This window comes from Bos indicus x Bos taurus, chromosome 6 (genome assembly GCF_003369695.1).
Source record: "Bos indicus x Bos taurus breed Angus x Brahman F1 hybrid chromosome 6, Bos_hybrid_MaternalHap_v2.0, whole genome shotgun sequence".
NCBI lineage: Eukaryota > Metazoa > Chordata > Mammalia > Artiodactyla > Bovidae > Bos > Bos indicus x Bos taurus.
The window spans coordinates 21,916,582-21,938,587 of NC_040081.1; the positions used below are offsets into that span (position 1 = coordinate 21,916,582).

At 36.3% G+C, this 22,006-nt stretch overlaps 1 protein-coding gene across 5 annotated transcripts in view; it reads left to right on the forward strand.

The window, feature by feature from the left end:
• The window catches only part of CENPE (centromere protein E), an 82,361-nt gene that overhangs the window by 40,668 nt on the left and 19,687 nt on the right, over positions 1–22,006 (forward strand). For 2 of the 5 annotated variants that reach the window (XM_027543927.1, XM_027543930.1), the window contains 15 exons: positions 1,949–2,152; positions 4,109–4,267; positions 6,043–6,333; positions 6,458–6,616; positions 9,725–10,009; positions 10,155–10,313; positions 10,518–10,799; positions 11,229–11,516; positions 12,517–12,675; positions 12,856–13,137; positions 14,167–14,325; positions 15,391–15,681; positions 16,295–16,453; positions 18,928–19,032; positions 20,932–21,150. In XM_027543927.1, coding sequence (XP_027399728.1) covers positions 1,949–2,152; positions 4,109–4,267; positions 6,043–6,333; positions 6,458–6,616; positions 9,725–10,009; positions 10,155–10,313; positions 10,518–10,799; positions 11,229–11,516; positions 12,517–12,675; positions 12,856–13,137; positions 14,167–14,325; positions 15,391–15,681; positions 16,295–16,453; positions 18,928–19,032; positions 20,932–21,150 — 3,201 coding nt within the window. Of the gene's footprint in view, positions 1–1,948; positions 2,153–4,108; positions 4,268–6,042; positions 6,334–6,457; positions 6,617–9,724; positions 10,010–10,154; positions 10,314–10,517; positions 10,800–11,228; positions 11,517–12,516; positions 12,676–12,855; positions 13,138–14,166; positions 14,326–15,390; positions 15,682–16,294; positions 16,454–16,857; positions 17,149–18,927; positions 19,033–20,931; positions 21,151–22,006 lie in introns of all 5 variants that reach the window. The other 3 variants (XM_027543932.1, XM_027543928.1, XM_027543931.1) reach the window with 3 other exon arrangements.

Genomic DNA, 22,006 nt, shown 5'->3' on the forward strand with positions numbered 1-22,006 from the left:
CTACTAGCTTTGTTTGTAGTGTTGCTTTCTAAGGCCCACTTGACTTCACATTCCAGGATGTCTGGCTCTAGATCAGTGATCACACCATCATGATTATCTGGGTCGTGAAGATCTTTTTTGTACAGGTCTCCTGTATATTCTTGTCACCTCTTCCTAATATCTTATGCTTCTGTTAGGTCCATACCATTTCTGTCCTTTATTGAGCCCATCTTTGCATGAAATGTCCCCTTGGTATCTCTAATTTTCTTGAAGAGATCTCTAGTCTTTCCCATTCTGTTGTTTTCCTCTATTTCTTTGCATTGATCGCTGACGAAGGCTTTCTTATCTCTCTTTGCTGTTCTTTGGAATTCTGCATTCAGATGCTTATATCTTTCCTTACCTCCTTAGCTTTTCGCTTCTCTTCTTTTCACAGCTATTTGTAAGGCCTCCCCAGACAGCCATTTTGCTTTTTTGCATTTCTTTTCCATGGGGATGGTCTTGATCCCTGTCTCCTGTACAGTGTCACAAACCTCCATCCATAGTTCATCAGGCACTCTATCTATCAGATCTAGTCCCTTAAATCTATTTCTCACTTCCACTGTATAATCACAAGGGATTTGATTTAGATCATACCTGAATGGTCTAGTGGTTTTCCCTACTTTCTTCAATTTAAGTCTGAATTTGGCAAAAAGGAGTTCATGGTCTGAGCCACAGTCAGCTCCTGGTCTTGTTTTTGCTGACTGTATAGAGCTTCTCCATCTTTGGCTGCAAAGAATATAATCAATCTGATTTCTGTGTTGACCATCTGGTGATGTCCGTGTATAGAGTCTTCTCTCGTGTTGTTGGAAGAGGGTGTTTGTTATGACCAGTGCATTTTCTTGGCAAAACTCTATTAGCCTTTGCCCTGCTTCATTCCATATTCCAAGGCCAAATTTGCCTGTTACTCCAGTTGTTTCTTGACTTCCTACTTTTGCATTCCAGTCCCCTATAATGAAAAGGACATCTTTTTGGGGTATTATTTCTAAAAGGTCTTATAGGTCTTCATAGAACCTTTCATCTTCAGCTTCTTCAGTATTACTGGTCGGGACATAGACTTGGATTACTATGATATTGAATGGTTTGCCTTGGAAACGAACAGAGATCATTCTGTCGTTTTTGAGATTGTACCCAAGTACTGCATTTTGGACTCTTTTGTTGACCATGATGGCTACTCCATTTCTTCTGAGGGATTCCTGCCTGCAGTAGTAGATATAATGGTCATCTGAGTTAAATTCACCCATTCCAGTCCATTTTAGTTTGCTGATTCCTAGAATGTCGACGTTCACTCTTGCCATCTCCTGTTTGACCACTTCCAATTTGCCTTGATTCATGGACCTAACATTCCAGGTTCCTGTGCAATATTGCTCTTTACAGCATCAGACCTTGCTTCTATCACCAGTCACATCCACAGCTGGGTATTGTTTTTGCTTTGACTGCATCCCTTCATTCTTTCTGGAGTTATTTTTCCACTGATCTCCAGTAGCATTTTGGGCACCTACTGACTTGGGGAGTTCCTCTTTCAGTATCCTATCATTTTGCCTTTTCATACTGTTCATGGGGTTCTCAAGGCAAGAATACTGAAGTGGTTTGCCATTCCCTTCTCCAGTGGACCACATTCTATCAGCTGTTTAGGTAGTTCTTATTAGTGATCAGGCACAAGAGCACACACTGGAGCCAGAGCATTGGGTTCAAAACCTGGTTATTCATCTCTTAGTGACCTTGGGCAAGTGACCTATCCTCTCTGGGATTATTTCCTCATCTGTCAAATGGAGATAATAATAGTACCTACCTCATAAAGTTATAGTGAAGATTAAGTATGTCAATATATGAAAATATTGCCTGATATATAAGTAATATGTGTTGGCTGTTTTTATTATTATTATTAAAAGTATTGTTAACTAAGAAACTCTTCACTGTATTTATATTTTAGATGGTTGGCATAGATAAAAGCCAAAATTTGAAAACCACAAAAACCCAAGCTGTGATCACAGATGCTGAGGATAATGAGCTAACTGAGCAACAGAGAAAGATATTTTCTTTGATACAGGAGAAAAATGAACTGCAACAAATGTTAGAGAGTATTACAGCAGAAAAGGAACAACTGAAGACTGACCTAAGAGAAAACATTGAAATGGTAGGATTAAGCACTGTATACTTTGCAGTATGTTTTCGTCCTTGTGTATTTTAGACTTTTACAGTTTTATCCAGGTATATCTTACATGCCATGTGATAAATGTAACAGATGCAAGTATACAGTCTGATGACTTTTGACAAATATCTCTACTGTGGACTTTCAGTTTTCATCAGGACGTGGAACATCACCCCAGAATGTTCCCTTGACCCCTGATCTACTCAATCCCAATCTTAGTCTCTGCCCCATGTAGTCACTATCTTTATGGTTTTTACCTTAATCACGTTGTCTCTTGTAGAAATTCATACAAATAGAATCACACGGCATACACTCTTTTGTGTCTTCTTTCTGGGTGTGCGTGCTAAGTTGCTCCAGTCGTGTCCAGCTCTTTGCAACCTATGGGCCATAGCCTACCAGGCTCCTCTGTCTGTGGGATTCTCCAGGCGTGAATCCTGGAGTGAGTTCCCCTGCCCTCCTCCAGGGAATCTTCCCGACCCAGGGATTGAACCCTTGTTTCTTATGTCTCCTGCATTAGCAGGCAGGTTCTTTATCACTAACGCCACCTGGGAACCCCATGTCTTCTTTCTAGTCTCCTGCTTATTGCTGGGTAGCATTCCATTGTTGGAAAGGCTACAATTTGTTTAGACTTTCTCCTGCTGGTGGAAATTTAGATTCTCTTCACTATTTGGCTATTTTGAATAACGATGCTGTAAACATTCATAAACAAATATTTTTATGGAGATTTTTTTTTTATGTCTCTAGGATAAATATCTAAATGGAATAGCTGGATCATAGGGAGATATATATTTAACTTGCTGAAAATTTACTAGATTGACTTCCAAAGTAGTTGTGCCATTTTATATTTCTGTCAGCAAATTAAAAGAATTCTGGTGACCCCACATCCTCACCAACACTTCACAGTATTGTTGTGTTTAATGGTAACCATTCTGTTGGGCGTTTGCCTCATAGTTTTCATGGCCTTTCCCTAATGACTATAAAGATATTGGGCATCTTTTCATGCTTACTAGCATGAGATTGCTTATTGGCCATTGTTTATCTTTTTATAAATTATTTGCTGTGTCTGTGATATGTAATACTTTTCAGTCTACAGATCTTTTCCATATTTTCTTAAATTTGTTCCTAAATGTTTCTCTTTTATATATGCTGTTGCAGTTTTTTTACTTCATTTTTAATTGTTTATTGTTAATGTTTGCCAATATTTGCAAACCTACTTTAGTATTTTTTTCTAAATTTAGAGACAATATAATGTACCTAGAATGAAATTAATACTTTGAGAAGTTTGCTATAGATCAGAGTAGCACCTGACCTTCTGTGTGGTTTTCTGTGTTTCTTGGGATTGTCTTTTGGTTAGAATTATTGACTGTAAGTAACAATACAGACAAAAGTCATATTCATTTATCAGTCTCTGGCTTGAGATGCTTTTGTGACTTAAGAATGTTAAGTATTCTTAAGAATACTTAAGAATGTTACTGTTTAAGCTTAATAACTTGAATTAGTCCACCTCATGCTACTAAGCAGTGCTGCCATTTTGAGCTTGCTATTAAGCAATGTGTAAAATCAAAGCCATTCCAGCATATGAAAAGACCATAACCATATATAGATATATAGATAAGTGTCTCATATTATCTGTTGTCAACAAAAGCTTAAAAGTGTCTTTTGGCTTAGGGGTAGAAAATGAGCAAATCTCTCATGATAAAATACTAAACCCAGTTCTAATTCTCATGATAGGATTGTAAGGTGAGCAATGAAGAAACAGTACTTAAAAAATCAGATTCTTGGCATTTATATGATTAAAGACTCACTTTTTATATTAATCTTTTCCAATATACTTTGTCATGATCTCTTCATTTTTTGGCTAAAGTAAATTCTGCTTTTTACCTGATTTCTTAAATGTAAGTTAGTACTATTTTGATCTCAACTTTTTAAAAAAAATTCTAGACCATTGAAAACCAGGAAGAATTAAGATTTCTTGGAAACGAACTTAAAAAACAACAGGATATTGTTGCACAAGAAAAGAACCATACCATTAAGAAAGAAGAAGAACTTTCTAGGACCTGTGAAAAACTATCAGAAGTTCAAGAAAAGCTAAAGGAAAAGGTGACTTTTTAAAGTTATCTTCCTGGTCATTTTTCCTGACTAAAATTTGTACTTTCCAGCAAACCTAAATTGAAATAACCTCTCAGATGAACAGATCTTAATGGACAATATTTTGGACAATTTCAACTCCTACTGAGATGTTAACCAACATCCTTTGTGACGATTATATTATTCTGGAGTCTTTAGATGGGGGAAGGCCTTCATTTTTCTAAACAAGTCATTTGATATATTCGTTCATCAAGTGCTTATTGAGCACTGCTGTAGCCAGGCACTCTTCTGGGCTCTTGAGATACATTGGTCAACAAAACAAAGATTCTGCCCTTATAGGGATGCATTAGTCATGCTCTGAAATGTGAGATTCATCTCTACAGTCAGCCCTCTGTATCTGCAGGTTCTGCATCCATGGATTCAACTAGCCACAGATCAGAAATATTCAGAGGAAAAATACAGAAATTTCCAAAAACTGAAACCCAGAATTGCCACACTTGGGCAACTATTTACATAGCATTTATATTGTATTCAGTACCATATGTAATCTAGAGATGAGTTAAAGTATATGAGAGGATGTGTTTAGGTTATATACAAATAGTTATCGTTTTATAAAAGGGACTTGAGCGTTCATGGATTTTGATAACTGCAGAGGTCCTGGAACTACTCTTCCGTGGGTAACAAGGGATGACTATATTATCACTTAGATATTGTCAATAAGATGCTATTGTAAAATTTGTAGAAAAGTCTAAGACTCTCGTAATAATTATATTCCCCAAGTAATTCTAAAATGTACCCACTGAGATCTTTCTGTATATTCTAGAAGCAGTATCACATTCATTACAGATAATGTATAGTGATTTCCATTGTGCTTCTGTATATTTTTTCCTAATATGGATTCTCTTAATTCTCATCCCTTTTACTATAACCTAATTGAATATGTTAAAACCTAATTTCTATTTCATATTCCTCCTAAAGGAGGGAAATCATTGGGCTTATGTAAAAGTTAATGCTTCTTTGTTTATTTGGGCCACTTCATATGGCCCTCACTAGAAATGGAAGTAAATTATTCAAGTTCTTAAGAGACGTGGCATTATAGTTATTTGGCACAGTGATGTCTGCATATTTAATTAATCTCTTTTGTTTTTTAGTTTTTCTCATTTTCACATTCTTCCTTGATTAACCTAGTGGCACTATATTAGTTTCCTAGGGCTTTTGTATCAAATTACCATAAACTTGATGGCTTAAAACAACAAGAATTTATTCCTTCACAGTTCTGCATCTTAGAAGTTCACAATCACAGTGTTGGCGGGACCAGGCTCCCTCCGAAGGCTCTAGGGAAGAATCCTTTAATTCCTCTTCCTGTCCTTGACTCCTAGCTGACGCTGGTGTTTCTTGGCTTATAGCTACATCTCTCCAGTCTCTGCCTCCATCTTCTCTGTGTGTCCTCCTGTCTCTTATAAGGACAAGATTTAGGATTTAGGGCCGACCTTAATCTAGGAAGATTCTTTCTCAGTCCTTAACTGATCACATCCACAGAAACCCTATTTTCAAAGAAGATCAGGTACTCGGGGCCTGGGTAGACTTGAATTTGGCGTGGGATGCTATTTGACCCACTAGACATTGTACCTAGAAGGCTATTTTACTTTTAATGCCCCTTGTCTGCTTATTTTGGAGTAGTCGGCAAGGCTGTGATCATGATTATTTCAGTTTGCAAAGTAGATTTTACATAAGAATTTTAAGAGAGTATAGACAAAATAGTAATTATAAAAACTGTATTTCTTAAGAGCCAACAACTGCAAGAAAAACAGCAGCAACTGCTTAGTGCACAAGAAGAGATGAGCGAGATGCAGAAAAAGATGAATGAAATGGAAAACTTAAAGAATGAACTAAAGAACCAAGAATTAACATTGGAACGTATAAAAATTGAGAAGATAGAGTTAGCTCAGAAACTTCATGAAAATTGTGAGGAAATGAAATTCATAACCAAAGAAAGAAATGATCTAAAGAAATTACAGGAGTCATCTGAAGTAGAGAGAAATAAGCTTAAAGAACACATAAGAGAGATTGAAGCTACAGTAAGTCACGGCCTTTTCTTTCATCTATTAAATGTTTCTTTAAAGACTGAGTCGATTGGAAAGGGGGAGGCAGTGGTGGATGATGTTCTTACAATTATTCTTTAAATTTCACTTCCTAATAAAGGGTCTAGAAAGAAAAGAAGAACTGCAGATGGCCCACCTGCATCTACAGGAACACCAAGAGACTATTGAAGAACTCAGAAGAACCATTTCTGAGAAGACAGCTCAGATAGTAAATATTCAGAAGAACTTAGAAAAATCCGGAACTGAACTGCAAGAAAAGGTTTGTCCTTCCTTCTTTCCATCCTTTCTTTTTCTTTCCCTTTTCTTTCTCCTTTGAAGGAAAGATAGGTAGTGAATGGGTTATAATTAATTCATTTATTGAGTAATATTTGTTGAGTTTTTAATGTATCGGGTACAGTCCTGGATTATAGAAATAAAGTGGGAACAAGGTGGACAGATCCTCTGCAGTCATAGAACTTATTTTGTAGTGGAAAGAGATTATCAACAAATAAGCAATCAAATGAATAGGATAATTTACGATAATAACAAATGCTATGGAGAGAATGAAACATACACTAGACCAACCTATGTTAAAAGCCTGTTGTGTGCTCAGTATTGAGACTGTGGATATGAATAAGACATTGCTCTTTTTCCCCAATATGAGCATATAAAAAACATTCTCAATTCCAATTTGATAAATGCAGAAATATGACAGTAACATTAGTGATCATGGAAAGAGGAAATCAATCTTTACATATAAAAAATTTGTTAAGTAGCATTAGAATTAATCTGAGAATGGGGCCATTCATTTATTGGGATATAATCTGCTCAGCTCTGAATTTTCTCCGGTTGTATTTGAGAACTAATATAGAAATGAATCAGTGAAATGGAACTAGTATAGCAATGAATCAGAACTAGTATAGAAATGAATCCAGAATCACTGCAGATGGTGACTGCAGCCATGAAATTAAAAGATGCTTACTGCTTGGAAGAAAAGCTATGACCAACCTAGACAGCATAATAAAAAGCAGAGACATTACATTGCCAACAAAGGTCCATCTAGTCAAAGCTATGGTTTTTCCAGTAGCCATTTATGGATATGAGAGTTGAACTATAAAGAAAGCTGAGCACTGAAGAATTGATGCTTTTAAACTGTGGTGTTGGAGAAGACTCTTAAGAGTCCCTTGGACTGCAAGGAGATCTAACCAGTCCATCCTAAAGGAAATCAGTCCTGAATATTCTTTGGGAGGACTGATGCTGAAGCTGAAACTCCAATACTTTGGCCACCTGATGCAAAGAAGTGACTCATTTGAAAAGACCCTGATGCTGGGAAAGATTGAAGGCAGGAAGAGAAGGGAACGACAGAGGATGAGATGGTTGGATGGCATCACCAACTCATGGACATGAGTTTGGGCAAGCTCCAGGAGTTGGTGATGGACAGGGAGGCCTGGCATGCTACAGTCCATGGGGTTGCAAAGAGTTGGACGTGACTGAGCAACTGAATTGAACTGATAGAAATTAAGCATGCAGCTGATTGGATTAATAATTTATTGGTAAAGTGTACTTTGGGTATAAACTGGAGAAGAAAGAAAATTATGACAGAATATGACTAGCAGTCATGAATAGTTTGAGTAGGAATCAAGGGAAAGTGAGTAAATAGGAGATTGTGGTCCGTGGTAGGCCATGAAGGTTTAAAATCACTTCCGTTGCTATGGAGAATATCCTCATCTTTTCCCTTTAAAAATTATGACAACAATGTCTAGATAGTACCCTTAGTATTATATGAATATCGCAAGATCCCAGTGCTTCATGAGGAACGGGAGCTACTTCCTAATGTGAAAGAAATCACTGCTACTCAGGAAGCAATAGATGAACCAGAGCTGTTGAAAGAACAATCCAAACCAAAGATTCAACAACACTAGCAAGAATAGAAATGGAAAGTCTCAGGATGGCTGCAAAACTTCAAGAAAGTCACAAGGAAATAAAATCTCTCACTAAGGAAACAGAGAATATTAAAATGACAATAGAAGCACTTTAGATTGAATGTGACCAACTGAAGAGATGAGAGAAACCCTGGCTAAAGTATGTCTCATCCTTTCCTCCCATTTAATAAGTGTTTTATATTTTATAAGTGAGAAAGAGAGCATTCATAGTTATAATATTCCTACCAGTTTTCTTTAAGTGTCTCTTAATTACGAAGTGATTGGAAATAGAACAACTAAAAACTGCTCATAAATACTAAGAAACTATGGATAATGAAGGAAAATGTTTCAGGGAAGAGACTTGTTTTCTTAAGTATTGAAAATGATTTAGAAAAAGCAGTGTTAAATTACAGGAAAGGATGAAGTCAAAAACACTGTTTTCTTTCTGTGTTTAAACTTATTTCTCCAGCATCCCATAGGCATTACCATTTCCCTCACCGATCCAGTCAGAAATCTGAGAATCAAGCCTACTACTATCCCTTCCTCCCCACTCCCTCTATAATCCAAGAATCAAAACCTTGTCGATTTTAAGGCATGTGCCTATGTGTGAAATCCTCCCACTCTTCTCCATATTCTGTCATAATTTTCTTCTCCAGTTTACATCCAAAGTACACTTTACCAATACCCTAATCCAAGCCAGGATTATTTCTCTCTGGCTTTCCTGCAATAGCCTCCTAACTGGTCTCTCCATTCATTTCATACTTCTGTAATTCATTCCCCATTCTGTGCCAAGGTGATGTTTCTCCTTAAAACTTTTTAATAGCTTATTAATGCTCTTGAAATACAGACTAGTGTCTGTATTTCACATGATCCTGGATCCCAGACCTTGCTGGTTTCTACCCCTGTTTCATCTACTCTTCCTCCTGTTCATTGTGCTCAGGCAACTCTATAGTCTATTGCTCTTCCACGTCTCACAGCTTTCAGATGGTCTGGTCTTCCTTCCTGTAGTATTTCCATACTCCTCTTTGCCTAACAACTGCTCTCAGCCTTTAGATCTCAACTGAAGCTTTCCATCCCCCAGGAAGCCCTTCCTAATCACTCAGAATAGATTAGGTTTGCCACTGGTACCCTGAAATAACCCACCACCTCTGTTTGGTTAAGATTTGATATAATATGTATTTTTCCTTCTAAAATGTGTAAGTCTCAAAAAGGCCGATCATGTAAAGTCTCATTTACCATTTCATCTCCAACTTCTAATATTATAGGATACTGACAACACAGTGAATATTCAATAAATGTGTTAAATATCTGAATAATGGAAGAGTGGGTGAGAGGAAATATTGTTCTGGAAATGAGCCGTTAAATCCCTGATTTAATTGTTTTAGAAAGCATCCTTGTTTCTTTTCCCCAAAAATGAAATAAAGTATCTCTGGGTATCAACTGTATCATTTTATGATTCTCTTTAGATCCAAACATCTCAAGACAAACAAGAACAGTCCTTCGATATGAAAGAAAAGGACAGTGAGACTAAGAAATTAATGAATGAGATGGAGCAATTGAAAGAGCCATTCAAAGACGCAGCACTACTAAAGCTAGAAATGGAAAAGCTCGAATTGTCTGAAAGACTTCAAGAAAGTCATGATGAAGTGAAAGCTGTAGCTAAGGAGAGAGTTGACCTTCAGAGGCTACAGGAATTTCTTCAATCTGAAAAGAGCCAACTCCAAGAAAACTTAAGAGAAATGACAGCTAAAGTATGTGTCATTCATTTTCATGTGTGTGTGTGTTAATATTCTGTAAGCAAATATCTTGGTAAAAACTAAACCTTTGGGGAAAAGGAATTCGTCACCATGTAATGATTATAATGTTTTCAAATTTTCTTGCAATTTAATAATAAAGCAACTAGAAACTGAAGAGAAACTTAAAGTTGCTCACTGTCACCTAAAAGAACAAGAGGAAATTATCGGTAAACTGAGAGTGGATCTATCAAAGAGAGAAACTGAAATATCACATATTCAACAGGAATTAGAAACCGCAAATGATAAATTACAGAAAAAGGTAAAATGGGAGTAAAGGAACAGGGGAAGCAAATTTAAGGGAAGTAGCTAACTAGATTACAAAGACTACTGTTTACTTACTAAATTGTTTTAGAAAGCATCCTAAATTTTTTTCCTTAAAAAAATATATATATACATATACATATATAAGCACATTTTTATGTGTGTTTGTGTGCAAGTATATTTTTGGCTTTTTCTTTTTTAGACTCAAGAGCTTTATGAGAAACAGTTTATTACTATCAAAGAAATCAGTGAGACTCAGGAAAAAATGAGTGAACTGGAACAGTTAAAGGAACACCTCAAAGCCAAAGACTCATCACTACAAAGAAAAGAAAGTGAGAGGCTCAAGTTGACTGAAAAACTTCAAGGAAGTCAAGAAGAATTAAAAACCATAATTAAGGAAGGAGGTGAACTGGAAAGGGTACAGGAGGCCCTTCAAAAGGAAACAGACCAACTCAAAGAAAACACTAAAGAAATTGTAGCTGATGTAGGTTTCCCTCTTTTGATGTGTTTTGGTTATAAAAGTAGTGTTAAGGTGATAATGATGATGTTCACTATTAAGTTAGATTAATTTTCCTCGAATCATAAAGGAACAGAAAATCAAAGCAGAACTAAAAGCTCCTTATATCCTTCTGAAGGAGTACCAGGAAACCATTAATGCATGGAATAGTTCAGAGAAGACAGATCAGGGAACAAATATCCAGAGAGGTTTAGGGAATTCAGATACTGACAGGCAAACGTAGGTCTCATATTGTTTAGAAAATGACATCCTATTATTGTGTTCTTCATATCCCTTAAGGAAGAAAATAATACATACATTAAACTAAAATATAAAGATGATTGGCATAATTTTAGAAACAGTTGTTTTTCCTAATATTTTCTGCCTATGTCCTAACTTGCTTTATAATTTTCACAGATTCAAGAACTTCAGGAAGAAGAACATCAACTTCTTGAGATGAAAGATGTCAGTGAGACTTGGGAAAAAATATGTGAAATGGAAAATTTGAAGAAGCAACTTGAGGCCCAAAAGTCAACTCTAGAAAATACAGAATGGGAGAACATCAAGTTAACTCAGAGACTCAATGAAAATATTGCAGAAATAAGATCTGTCACAAAAGAAAGAGATGACCTTAGGAATATGGAGGAGACTCTCAAAGTAGAGATAGACCAGCTCAAGGAAAACCTAAGGGAAACAATGAGTAGAGTGAGTTACCATCTTTCACCCAACTTGTAAATGTGAAATCGTGTCCTAAAAGAACTGTGATTGATAGAGTTGGTGGAGATGTAAAAATGGTCCAACCTTTGGGGAAAACTGGAGGGATGGATATGTGGTGGTGGTGGTTGTTCAGTCTGACTCCTTGCGACCCCATGGACTGCAACATGCCAGGCTTCCCTGTCCTTCACCGTCTCCCGGAGCTTGTTCAAACTCATGTCCATTGAGTTGATAATGCCATCTTACCATCTCATCCTCTGTCATTCCCTTCTCCTGCCTTCTATCTTGCCCAGCATCGGGGTCTTTTCCAGTGAGTTGGCTCTTCAAATCACATGGCCAAAGTATTGGAGCTTCAGCTTCAGCATCAGTCCTTTCAGTGAATATTCAGGGTTGATTTCCTTTAGGATTGACTAGTCTTGATCTCCTTGCTGTCTGAGGGACTCTCAAGAGTTTTCTCCAACACCACAGTTCAAAAGCATCAATTCTTCTGCATTCAGCCTTCTTTATGGTCCAATTCTCATATCCATACATGACTACTGGAAAAAACATAGCTTTGACTATACAGACTGTTGTTTGCAGTAACCCCCAAAATCCAGTTATTGCTGTTTATCTGCACACATTAGCATACTTGTGCAAAGATGTTTATAGACAGATATTCATTGCATCAAGTTGCAATAACAAAATTAAGCAACCCCCCTCACCAATAGGAAAATCCTCACTGTCCATTAGACTGGTTGAACAAAAATACAGCACATTCAGACCATGGAATACCAGCACATAGGTAAAAAATGAGATAGAGCTGATTAAAAAGTTTCCGATGGGAAAAAGGAGTATTTAGAATATACTGACATCCAGAAGTTACTTTCAGAGGATGAGAACTGAGAGGCCCAAGGAGGAAGGGGAAATTTTTACTTCTTACCCTATGCCTTTCCTACATATTGTTGAATTGTATTATTCTGAATGTATTATTTTTCTTTCTCTAATAATAAAGGACCTAGAAAGACAAGAGGAACTAAGAATTGCCCAGATGAATCTGAAAGAGCACAAAGAAACTATCGATAAACTCAGAGGAATTGTTTCAGGGAAAACAGATGAAATATCAAATATCCAAATGAATTTAGAAAACACAAATACAGCCTTAAAAGCACAGGTATTTCTTATAATATCTAAGTAACTGAGAGTTTGAATCAGGTCTTTTGTGTTATAAAACAGGGTATGAGTTGTCAAATACTGAAGATAAGTAGAGATTTTCCTATTTAATTTAGAAACTATTTTTTAACTTTCTCTCTGTATCTGTCTATATCCTAACTTACTGTTTGATTATCTCAAGATCCAAGAACTTCAGGAGAAAGAACATCAACTTCTTAAGGTGAAAAATGATCTCAGGGAAAATATGTATCAAACAGAGCAATTGAAGAAGCAATTAGAGACTCAGAATTCAATCCTGGAAAGCATAGAAACAGAGAAGTTAAGGCTGACTCAGAAACTCCATGAAAATGTTGAAGAAATAAAATCTGTTACTGAGGAAAGAGATGACCTAAGAAGAATGGAGGGAACCCTCAAAATGGAGCGAGATCAACTCAGGGAAAGCCTCAGAGAAACAAAAGCTAAAGTAAGTTACACTCATTCCTCTTGCCAGCAATTTAATATGATGTTTTCCTTATATCAGTGAACCCTTCTTTGAAATGAGTGGTACTTTTGGTGAGAGTTAACAGGATACCACCTTTTAGGCAGGTAATTTGGTATTATTTTTGAAAATTTTAAATTCTGTAACCAGCATTTTCTTTATGGGCTTTACCCTACATGTACATTTGCTCAATTGTTAAGATAAAGAAAAAGCAAATATGTGTGTGTGTGTGTATTCATAACACAAACATATAAGCATACATACCATAAAGTTGTTCGTTACAGCAATTTGTGATTTTAAAAAAGATAGGAAATAACCTAAATGTGCATCACAAGGAAACTGAATAAATATATGCAATATGTCCCAGGGGTGGAGAAGGAAATGGCAACCCACTCCAGTATTCTTGCTTGAAAAATCCCATGGACAGAGGAGCCTGGTGGGCTACAGTCCATGGGTACAGAGAGTGGGCCACGACTGAGCACATGTCCAGGTAGCACAGTGGGAAAAGAATCCACCTGCCAATGCAGGAGATGCTGGAGATACAGGTTCAATGCCTGAGTTGGGAAGATCCCCTGGAGGAGGAAATGGCAACCCAGTCCAGTATTCTTGCCTGGGAAATCCCATAGACAGAAGACCTGCTGGGCTACAGTCCATGGGATCGCAAAGAGTTGGACACGGCTGAGCGACTGAGTGTGCACATACAGTATACATGCAACCCCTAAAAAACGAAATAGATTTGAATGTTCTAATATGAAAGCCCAAAGTAAACCTTAGGGGGGAAAGCAGGTTGTAGAAGAGCACATGTATAGCATGCTCGCCTCTGAAAAATGTGAGTACACTGTGGGGAGGTGAGGCCAGGGGAAGGGAAAACCTACAGTTTTCTAACAACCTCAAAGATGTAGAGGAAGAAATAAGAAATTTATCATTTTTACTAAGAAAATATCGCTTTCATTAAAAAGAAAGTAGTTAACACTAAGCTATGTTGTTTTTTGTGTTTTTTTTTTTCCTATTAAGGATCTGGAAAAACAAGAAGAACTAAGAATAGCTCACTTGCATCTGAAGGAGCACCAGGAAATTATTGATAAACTCAGAGGGATTGTCTCTGAGAAGGCAGAAGAAATATCAAATATGCAAATGGATTTAGAAAATTCAGATGCTAAATTACAAGAAAAGGTATTGAGAGGGTCATGGGGCTTATATGTTCGAATACCCGATATATTCCTAGAATAAAAAGTAATACCTAAAATCCTTGAGGGATATAAAACACTTCAGCCACATTAGAAAGCAGCTTGGTAGTTTCTACTAACCCTGACCCATATACCTGCTTGTGGCCCAGAATTTTCTCTCCTTGGGTATGTACCTAAGGAAAAGATGCATTCTTCCACATAAAGACATACAGGAGTGCTCACAGTAGCTGCAATCATAATTGCGAAGAACTGAAAGCAACCCATATGCCTATCAACAGGAGAATCGATATTTACATTGTGATGCGTAAGTTTAAAAGTAGGCAAACGAGCTTATGTTTGCCACAGGGTAAGAGTGAGGGGAAAGGATAGTTAGGGAGTTTGGGATGGACTTGTGCACACTGCTATATTTTATTTTATTTTTATTTATTTTAATTGGAAGTTAATTACTTTACAATATTGTATTGGTTTTGCCATACATCAACATGAATCCGCCACAGGTATACACTGCTGTATTTTAAATGGATAACCAACAAGTTCTTATTGTATAGCACAGGGAACTCTGCTCAGTGTTATGTGGCAGCCTGGACGGGAGGGGAGTTTCGGCGAGCATGGATACATGTTTATGTGTGGCTGAGTCCCTTTGCTGTCTACCTGAAACTGTCAGAACATTGTTAATCAGTTTTACTCCAATATAAAATATTTAAAAGACAACAAATAAAATTTTTTAAAAAGCAGACAAACTGATCTGGGATGAAAAAGGTCAAAATAGTGATTTGTTCTAGGAAGAGCACACAGGTAAAGTAAGTGTTCTATATTTTGATCTGAGTTTTAGTTATATAGCTGTCTGCATATGTTGAGTATAGCTGAGCTGTATACATGTAAGATTATGTGTAGTCATGTATATTATATCACAAAAGACACTGAATCCTGTATGAAATTATACAGCACATTAATGAGTAAAATGGGATAACTATTGTCTTAATCAGTTTAGAAACTATTCTTAATCCTTCCCTAAAAAATTTCCAATTAATCCTAACATGATTATCTTAAGGTCCAAGAACTGAAAGCAAATGAACAGAGACTTTTTAAGTTAAAAGAAGAAATTAGTGAGACCAAGAAAAAAATGTGTGACATTGAGCAACTGAAGAACGAATTTAAGTGCCAGAGTTTAACTATGAATAAAATAGAAATGGAGAACTTAAACTTGGCTCAGAAGCTTCATGAAAACCTTGAAGAAATGAAATCTATAATGAAAGAAAGAGATAACCTAAGGGGACTGGAAGAGACCCTCAAACTGGAGAGAGACCTACTCAAGGCCGACCTGCAAGGAAGCACAGCTAGAGTGAGTTGTCCTCCTCCTTCCTGCCAAATACCTGTTTTTATTCTAAGAAGTTTGAAAATAATTGATGCTATTCATGAAAATTTAAATGTTATAACCTTTCAGGGAGACAGTTTGACAATAGTATTTTAAAATCTATCAACAGAGACATTTGCTACAGCAGTTTCACTTGTAGGAATTTATCCTACCAGTATATCCACATATACGGGCAGAAATACAACCGCATTCACTGCAGCACCATATGTGATGAACAAAATCAGAAACAATCCAAGTGTCTGTCAGTAAGGCACTGGATAAGTGGGGTTCGTCTGTATAGTGGAAAACTAAGCAGAAGAATAGGACACTCTTTACATGATACTGGTTTAGAAAAATATCCAGATGGTACGAAATGTGGAAAATAAGTGGCTGAGTTGAGCATGTTACAGGACTGGGATGGGTGGGGCTAGGGTCAGGGCCTTAGACTGTATGTCCTTCTGAACTATTCTAATTTGGCAGTGGCATGTTGGTTATTTCTAACTATGAATATGTATTTTTTAAGATTTGGTTTAGCTAGTTCATTGTTAAGAAAAGGTAATCTGCCTTAGGTCATATTTCTCAATTTCTTCTGATAACAAAGGAACTGGAAACACAAGAACAACTAAAAATTGCTCATATCCGTTTGAAAGAACACCAAGAAACTATTGATAAATTGAGAGAGAGAGTTTCAGAAAAGACGTTTCAGGTTTCAAATATTCAAAAGGACTTAAATAAATCAAAAGATGAATTTCAGAAAAAGGTATGTGTTGTTTTGTTCTTTGAGGGAACATGTGCATGCTAAGTCACTTCAGTCGTGTCCAGCTTTTTGCGACCCCATGGACTGTAGCCTGTCCACAGGATTCCCAGGCAAGAATACTGGAGTGGGTTGCCATTCCCTTCTCCAGGGGGTCTTCCTAATACAGGGATTGGACCCTGTGTCTCTATGTCTCCAGCGTTGGCAGGCGCATTCCTTACCACTAGCACCACCTGGGAAGCCCCTAACTCTGGGGGAATAACTGTCCAAAATTATTTATGAAATGAGAAAGAACATAGATACAGATATGTCAATATAAATATATACGTATGTATACCATAAATAGACTCTATTTTACTTTCTTTAAGGAATTCTGTTTGTATTCTAACTTGTTTTATAATTATGTCAAGATACAAGAACTTCAGAGAAAAGAGCTTCAACTTCTTAAAATGAAAGAAGATGTCAGTAAAACTCATAAAAAAGTGAATGAAATGAAACAATTGAAGCAGCAGTTTGAGGCCCAAAGTTTATCTATGCAAAGTGTGGAAATGGATAATTTGCATTTGACTAAGAAACTTTATGAAAGCCTTGAAGAAATAAGAATTGTAGCTAAAGAAAGAGATGAGCTGAGACAGATAAAAGAGTCTCTCAAAATGGAAAGGGACCAATGCAGAGAAAAATTAAGAGACCTGATAGCTAGAGTGAGTTCAGAATCATTCCCTATCTAGTAACTATGAGAATCAAGGTTTTTTTGGAAAGCGTGACAATATTTTGTTGTATATTTATGTCTGCAAACAGTAAAAGATAATGAAGGAAACTTAACTATAGTTTTCACACAAATAGAAAATGCAGTTTTAAAAAGAAGCCAAAATATTATTCAGGAAATACCACATTTTTTGTTGTTAAGAATTTTTTAAAATAGAAGTGTACTATATATACAGTATTATATGTTGTAATATACAGTATAGTGATCCACAATTTTTAAAGAGTATACTCCATTTATAGTTACTGTAGAATATTATCTGTTCTCCATACTGCACAGTATTTCTGGGTAGCTAATTTTATACGTAATAGTTTGTACTTCTTAATCCCTTAGCCTGGTATTGTCCCTTTCCCCTTCTCTCTCCCCTCTGGTAACCACTAGTTTGTTCTCTATATTTGTGAGTTTGCTTCTTTTTTGTTAAATTCATTAGTTTGTTATATTTTTTAGATTCCACATGTAAGTGATATCATACAATATTTGTCTTTATCAGGCTTATTTTACTTGGCATAATACCCTCCAAGTCCATCCATGTTTTTTGCAAATGGCAAATTGTAGTTCCTTTTTTGTGGCTGAGTAATATTCCATTGTGTATGTGTTCCACATCTTCATCTATTCATCTGTTGATAGATATCTGGGTTGCTTCAGCATCTTGGCTATTGTAAATAGTGCTGCTGTGAACATTGGGGTACATGTATCTTTTCAAATTAGTGTTTTTGTTTTGCAGAAAATACGTTTTTAATTCTCTAGTTTTAAAAAAAAAAACAAAAAATGTTAAATAAAGCAGACTATTTCCTTCACTGTAGTTTTTTAAAGGATTTCTAAGCCAAGAAATCGCATTATTCTCAGTGGAGAAATATTTGAAGGATTTATAAAAGATTAAATATCTCATTTCTGTGCTTCTGCCTGGTAGAGTTTTAAACATAGGCTCTTGTTAGTGAGTTTTGAAGGAAAAAAGACAAGTATAAATAAGGAAGTTCTTGTAATATGTATTTATAAATATTCACATATGTTAAAGAACCTGAGTCACTCTATAAAATTCAGATGAATAAGAAATTGTATAAAATCTATAAAAAATCTTTTTTATTCTCATATTTCATTTTCATGTTCATCATTATCTTCTAGTAAAGAAATAGTGGAAAGTAATATCATCTGTAATCTCAGTAGAAATATCAGACACTTGGAAATCATCTTTAGTGGGCCCTAACTAAATTTATAAAGAGACGAAATGTATTCAATAAATATTTATTGAACAATATTTTATTTTGCACTTTTAATCAGAAATACAAAATATAAACAGGGTATGAATTTTCTGTTCCAAGGTTCTGGAAAGAATATATCAGTAGGACTTAGAGCACCATAAGTAATATACTTGGTTTTGCTTGCATATCGAGTTGGCAGCAGTGATTCTAAGGCAGAAATTTGGAAGAGTAGGAACCAGGAAATATATCTAAAATCCAATTTTCAACTATAAGTAGTAAAGGAACAGTTCCTATCTTCCAAAATTATGTGGTTTTGCCACTTTTAGCGATGACTTGAGGTCATTCAAGACTTACTGATACTGTTATTTATTTTCTGAGTATTTTTAAGACTACTTTAAGTTAGATGTGTTATGTTTAATTCTATTATAGAAAAGATATTAAAATGTAATCAAAGTATATGATTAGACATATGTGAATATAGTTACAGCTGAAGTCTTGCTGATTTCTTTCTATCAAAGCAGGATCAACAGAACCACCAAGAGGTAAAATATGAAAAAAGGTCACTATGTGATGGAAACCAACACCTGATAGGAAGCCTGAGAGAAAAGTGCTGTAGGATAAAAGTAAGTGTTCTCCTGTTAAAGTTACAAATGAATATTTGTACGCTTCTAGAGGTCTAATGTGGATTGAATAGATAATGCTCAATACTTTTCTAAACTTTATAATCTAGCACTAGTATGTACATGTATACATAGATACACGCATACACCACACGCACAAAACAGAGGAGTTTGTGATCATCAGGCTTCACTGGAAAGGTGGTATTTGAGCAAATGCCTGAAAGAGGTAAAGGATCAAGCCACACAGGCCTGTATCCAGGGAAAGAGCAGTGTAAGCGGAGGGAACAGCAGGTACAAAGGTTGCTTGGTGGGTTCCAAGGTCTTCAGGAAGGAGGACAGCCAGTTAGAAGTGAGGTCTGGAGTTAATGAGGAAGAGGCAGACTGTGGGGCTTCAAGCGGACTGCGGGCTTACTCTGATTAAGATGGAGATCTCTTGAGAGAGACATGATCTGACTTAGATTTTAAAGAAATGGCTCTGTTAGGTTGAAAATGAGTGGAAGCGGGAGGACAATTGAAAAACTAATTCCAGTAATCCAGGCAAAGGTGATAGTGGCTCAGCCCAAAGAGGGAGCAGTGGAAGTGCTGAGAAAGTGTTGGATTCTGAATATATACTAAGGGTAAAGCCAACAGGACTCTTGTCACCCCTGTTAAAATGCAGTCCCTAAAAACTGTTTGTGTTGCTTATGGCTATATCTCTTAGCACAGTTCCCGACAGAAATCAGCATTGAGAATGCCTTTGTTAAAAGTACAGTGAATGGCATATAGTGCTGCCCCATGCCATAATATGATTCATTCTAAGACTAAAGGCAGCATCCCCCCTGCAACACCCACAGATTAATGAACATCTATCTAGCTTTTCCTTAAATTATTAAAAAAAAAATTCATTGTGGTCAGCAGCCCCTTCCATAATTTAACACCCTGAACATGTTATTTATTACATGATTGTAGCAACTTGATGTTCCTCCACCTGTACTCTCACCAAGGGCTCAGCTGCCTGGACTTTCATCATTTGTATTTATGGGCCCAGACTCATTGTCTTCCATACGCAGGCACTGTACTTACCTCATGAGATAGGTTTCATTGTTCCATTTATAAACAAACTGAGGCTCAGAGGAAGTTTAGTGGTTGCCCAAGTTCACATAGCTAATAAATTAGTAGAATAAGGATTTGAAATCAAGTCTGACAAAGTGTAAAACTTGGGCATAGAAGCATTTTTACAAATATAATTTTTACTTCCTTTAAAATAATATCTATATATTTTGTAGATTGCATATATTCTGGTATCATTTAATATTTGATCCCCTAGAAAACTCTGTGGCAGTTATTGTAATCTCATTTTATAGTGGTGAAAATGGCTCAGTGTTTCCCCAGTCAGCGAGTGGCAGAGCTGGAATCTAAACTCAAATTCTGATAAAAGGTTAGAAAACTTAGACTCTAGGCAAATAATAGAAATGTGTGAAGAAGCTCCACCAAATTGACAAATAATTAGTTTGATTCTTGGTCACGTATCTGCTCACTCATACTGCCCACTGTAAATATAAAACAGCATTCAGACTTGAGCTACAATACATACTAGATTGAATTCACTCAAATTTCCCTTCAGACTTTATATAAACAAATGCTCCTTCAAATCATGGATGTTCAAAAGACCAAAAGAAAATGCATCAAATGATAACAATGATTGTTTCTGATTTTCTTTGTTATATTTGTTTAATTTTTAAAAAATTTCCACAGTAATTTTTATAATCCAAAATCAATAATAAGTTTCCTTTTGTTTTTTAAACACAAACATCATAATTTATTTTCCTCCTACAAGAAGTAGTAAATCTTTTTGTTGCAGTTCTAGGGCTGGGACTATTTCTTGTTAAATTAGTACATTGAATAAATTCTAATTTTCTTTAGGAGCTTCTTAAGAGATACTCAGAGATGGATAATCACTATGAATGTTTAAATAGATTGTCTCTTGACTTGAAGAAGGAAATTGAAACCCAAAAAGAACTTTCAATTAGAGTAAAAGCAAACCTCTCACTTCCATGTCCACAAACCAAACAAATCCAGAAACTTCTCACTGCAAACCAGAGGTGTTCCATGGAATTTCATAGAGTCGTGATGAAACTTCAGGTACCATCTTTTTAAGTAATATCTTTGTAAATACTGCTGTAAATTTCTATTACTAACGTGTGTAAGTCCTACCTTGAAAGTTGGCCTGTCGTGCTGCAGTCCATGGGGTTGCAAAGAGTCAGACACAGCTTAGCAATGAACTTTTACTTTTTTCACTTTTTGAGAGTTAGCATATTCACTATTAAATTGAAGATTGCATGGGTCTAAGAACAGTGTGTGCAAGACCCTCAGTGCACCTAGGACCTGTTTATTCAACAAAACCTGAGCTTTGCCTGTGGACCTAGACACTGTCCAGGTATTTAGGAGACTGATGTGAATAGCATCTCAAGAACCTCATAGTGAGTGAAGCAGACATATAAACAGGTAATAAGCATTGTTATAGAAGTATATTTAGATTGTATGACATACCAGATAAAAAGTTAGAGAAGATAAGACTGTAGTGGAAGACAGGCTTAAGCGATAAAGCTTGGAGTTCATTTTGTAGATGAGGCAGAGCCATTGGATAGTTATTTTAAGGTGCTGGCAGTGGCATGATCAGGTTATTATTTTAGATACTTCCCTATAGACAAAGAGGAAATAAGTTTGTGGCCAGAAACAGTTGCACTGGATCCAGATAAGCTGTAACAAGTGACACTCCTACTAGGGAAGGATTCTTGGGATGGAGGGGACAAACCTGTGACAGCTCGAGATAGTAGTCCATGTGATTGATGGTCGAGGTAAGGGAGAGGAGTTTAAAATGAGAATCAAGGTTCAGGTTTAGCCAGGTTTGTAGACAGTGTTACCATTAACAAATAAAGAGGGGAAAGAGATTAGGTGTTCAGTTTGACATGTTTTGAGGTAGAAATACCTGTGACAG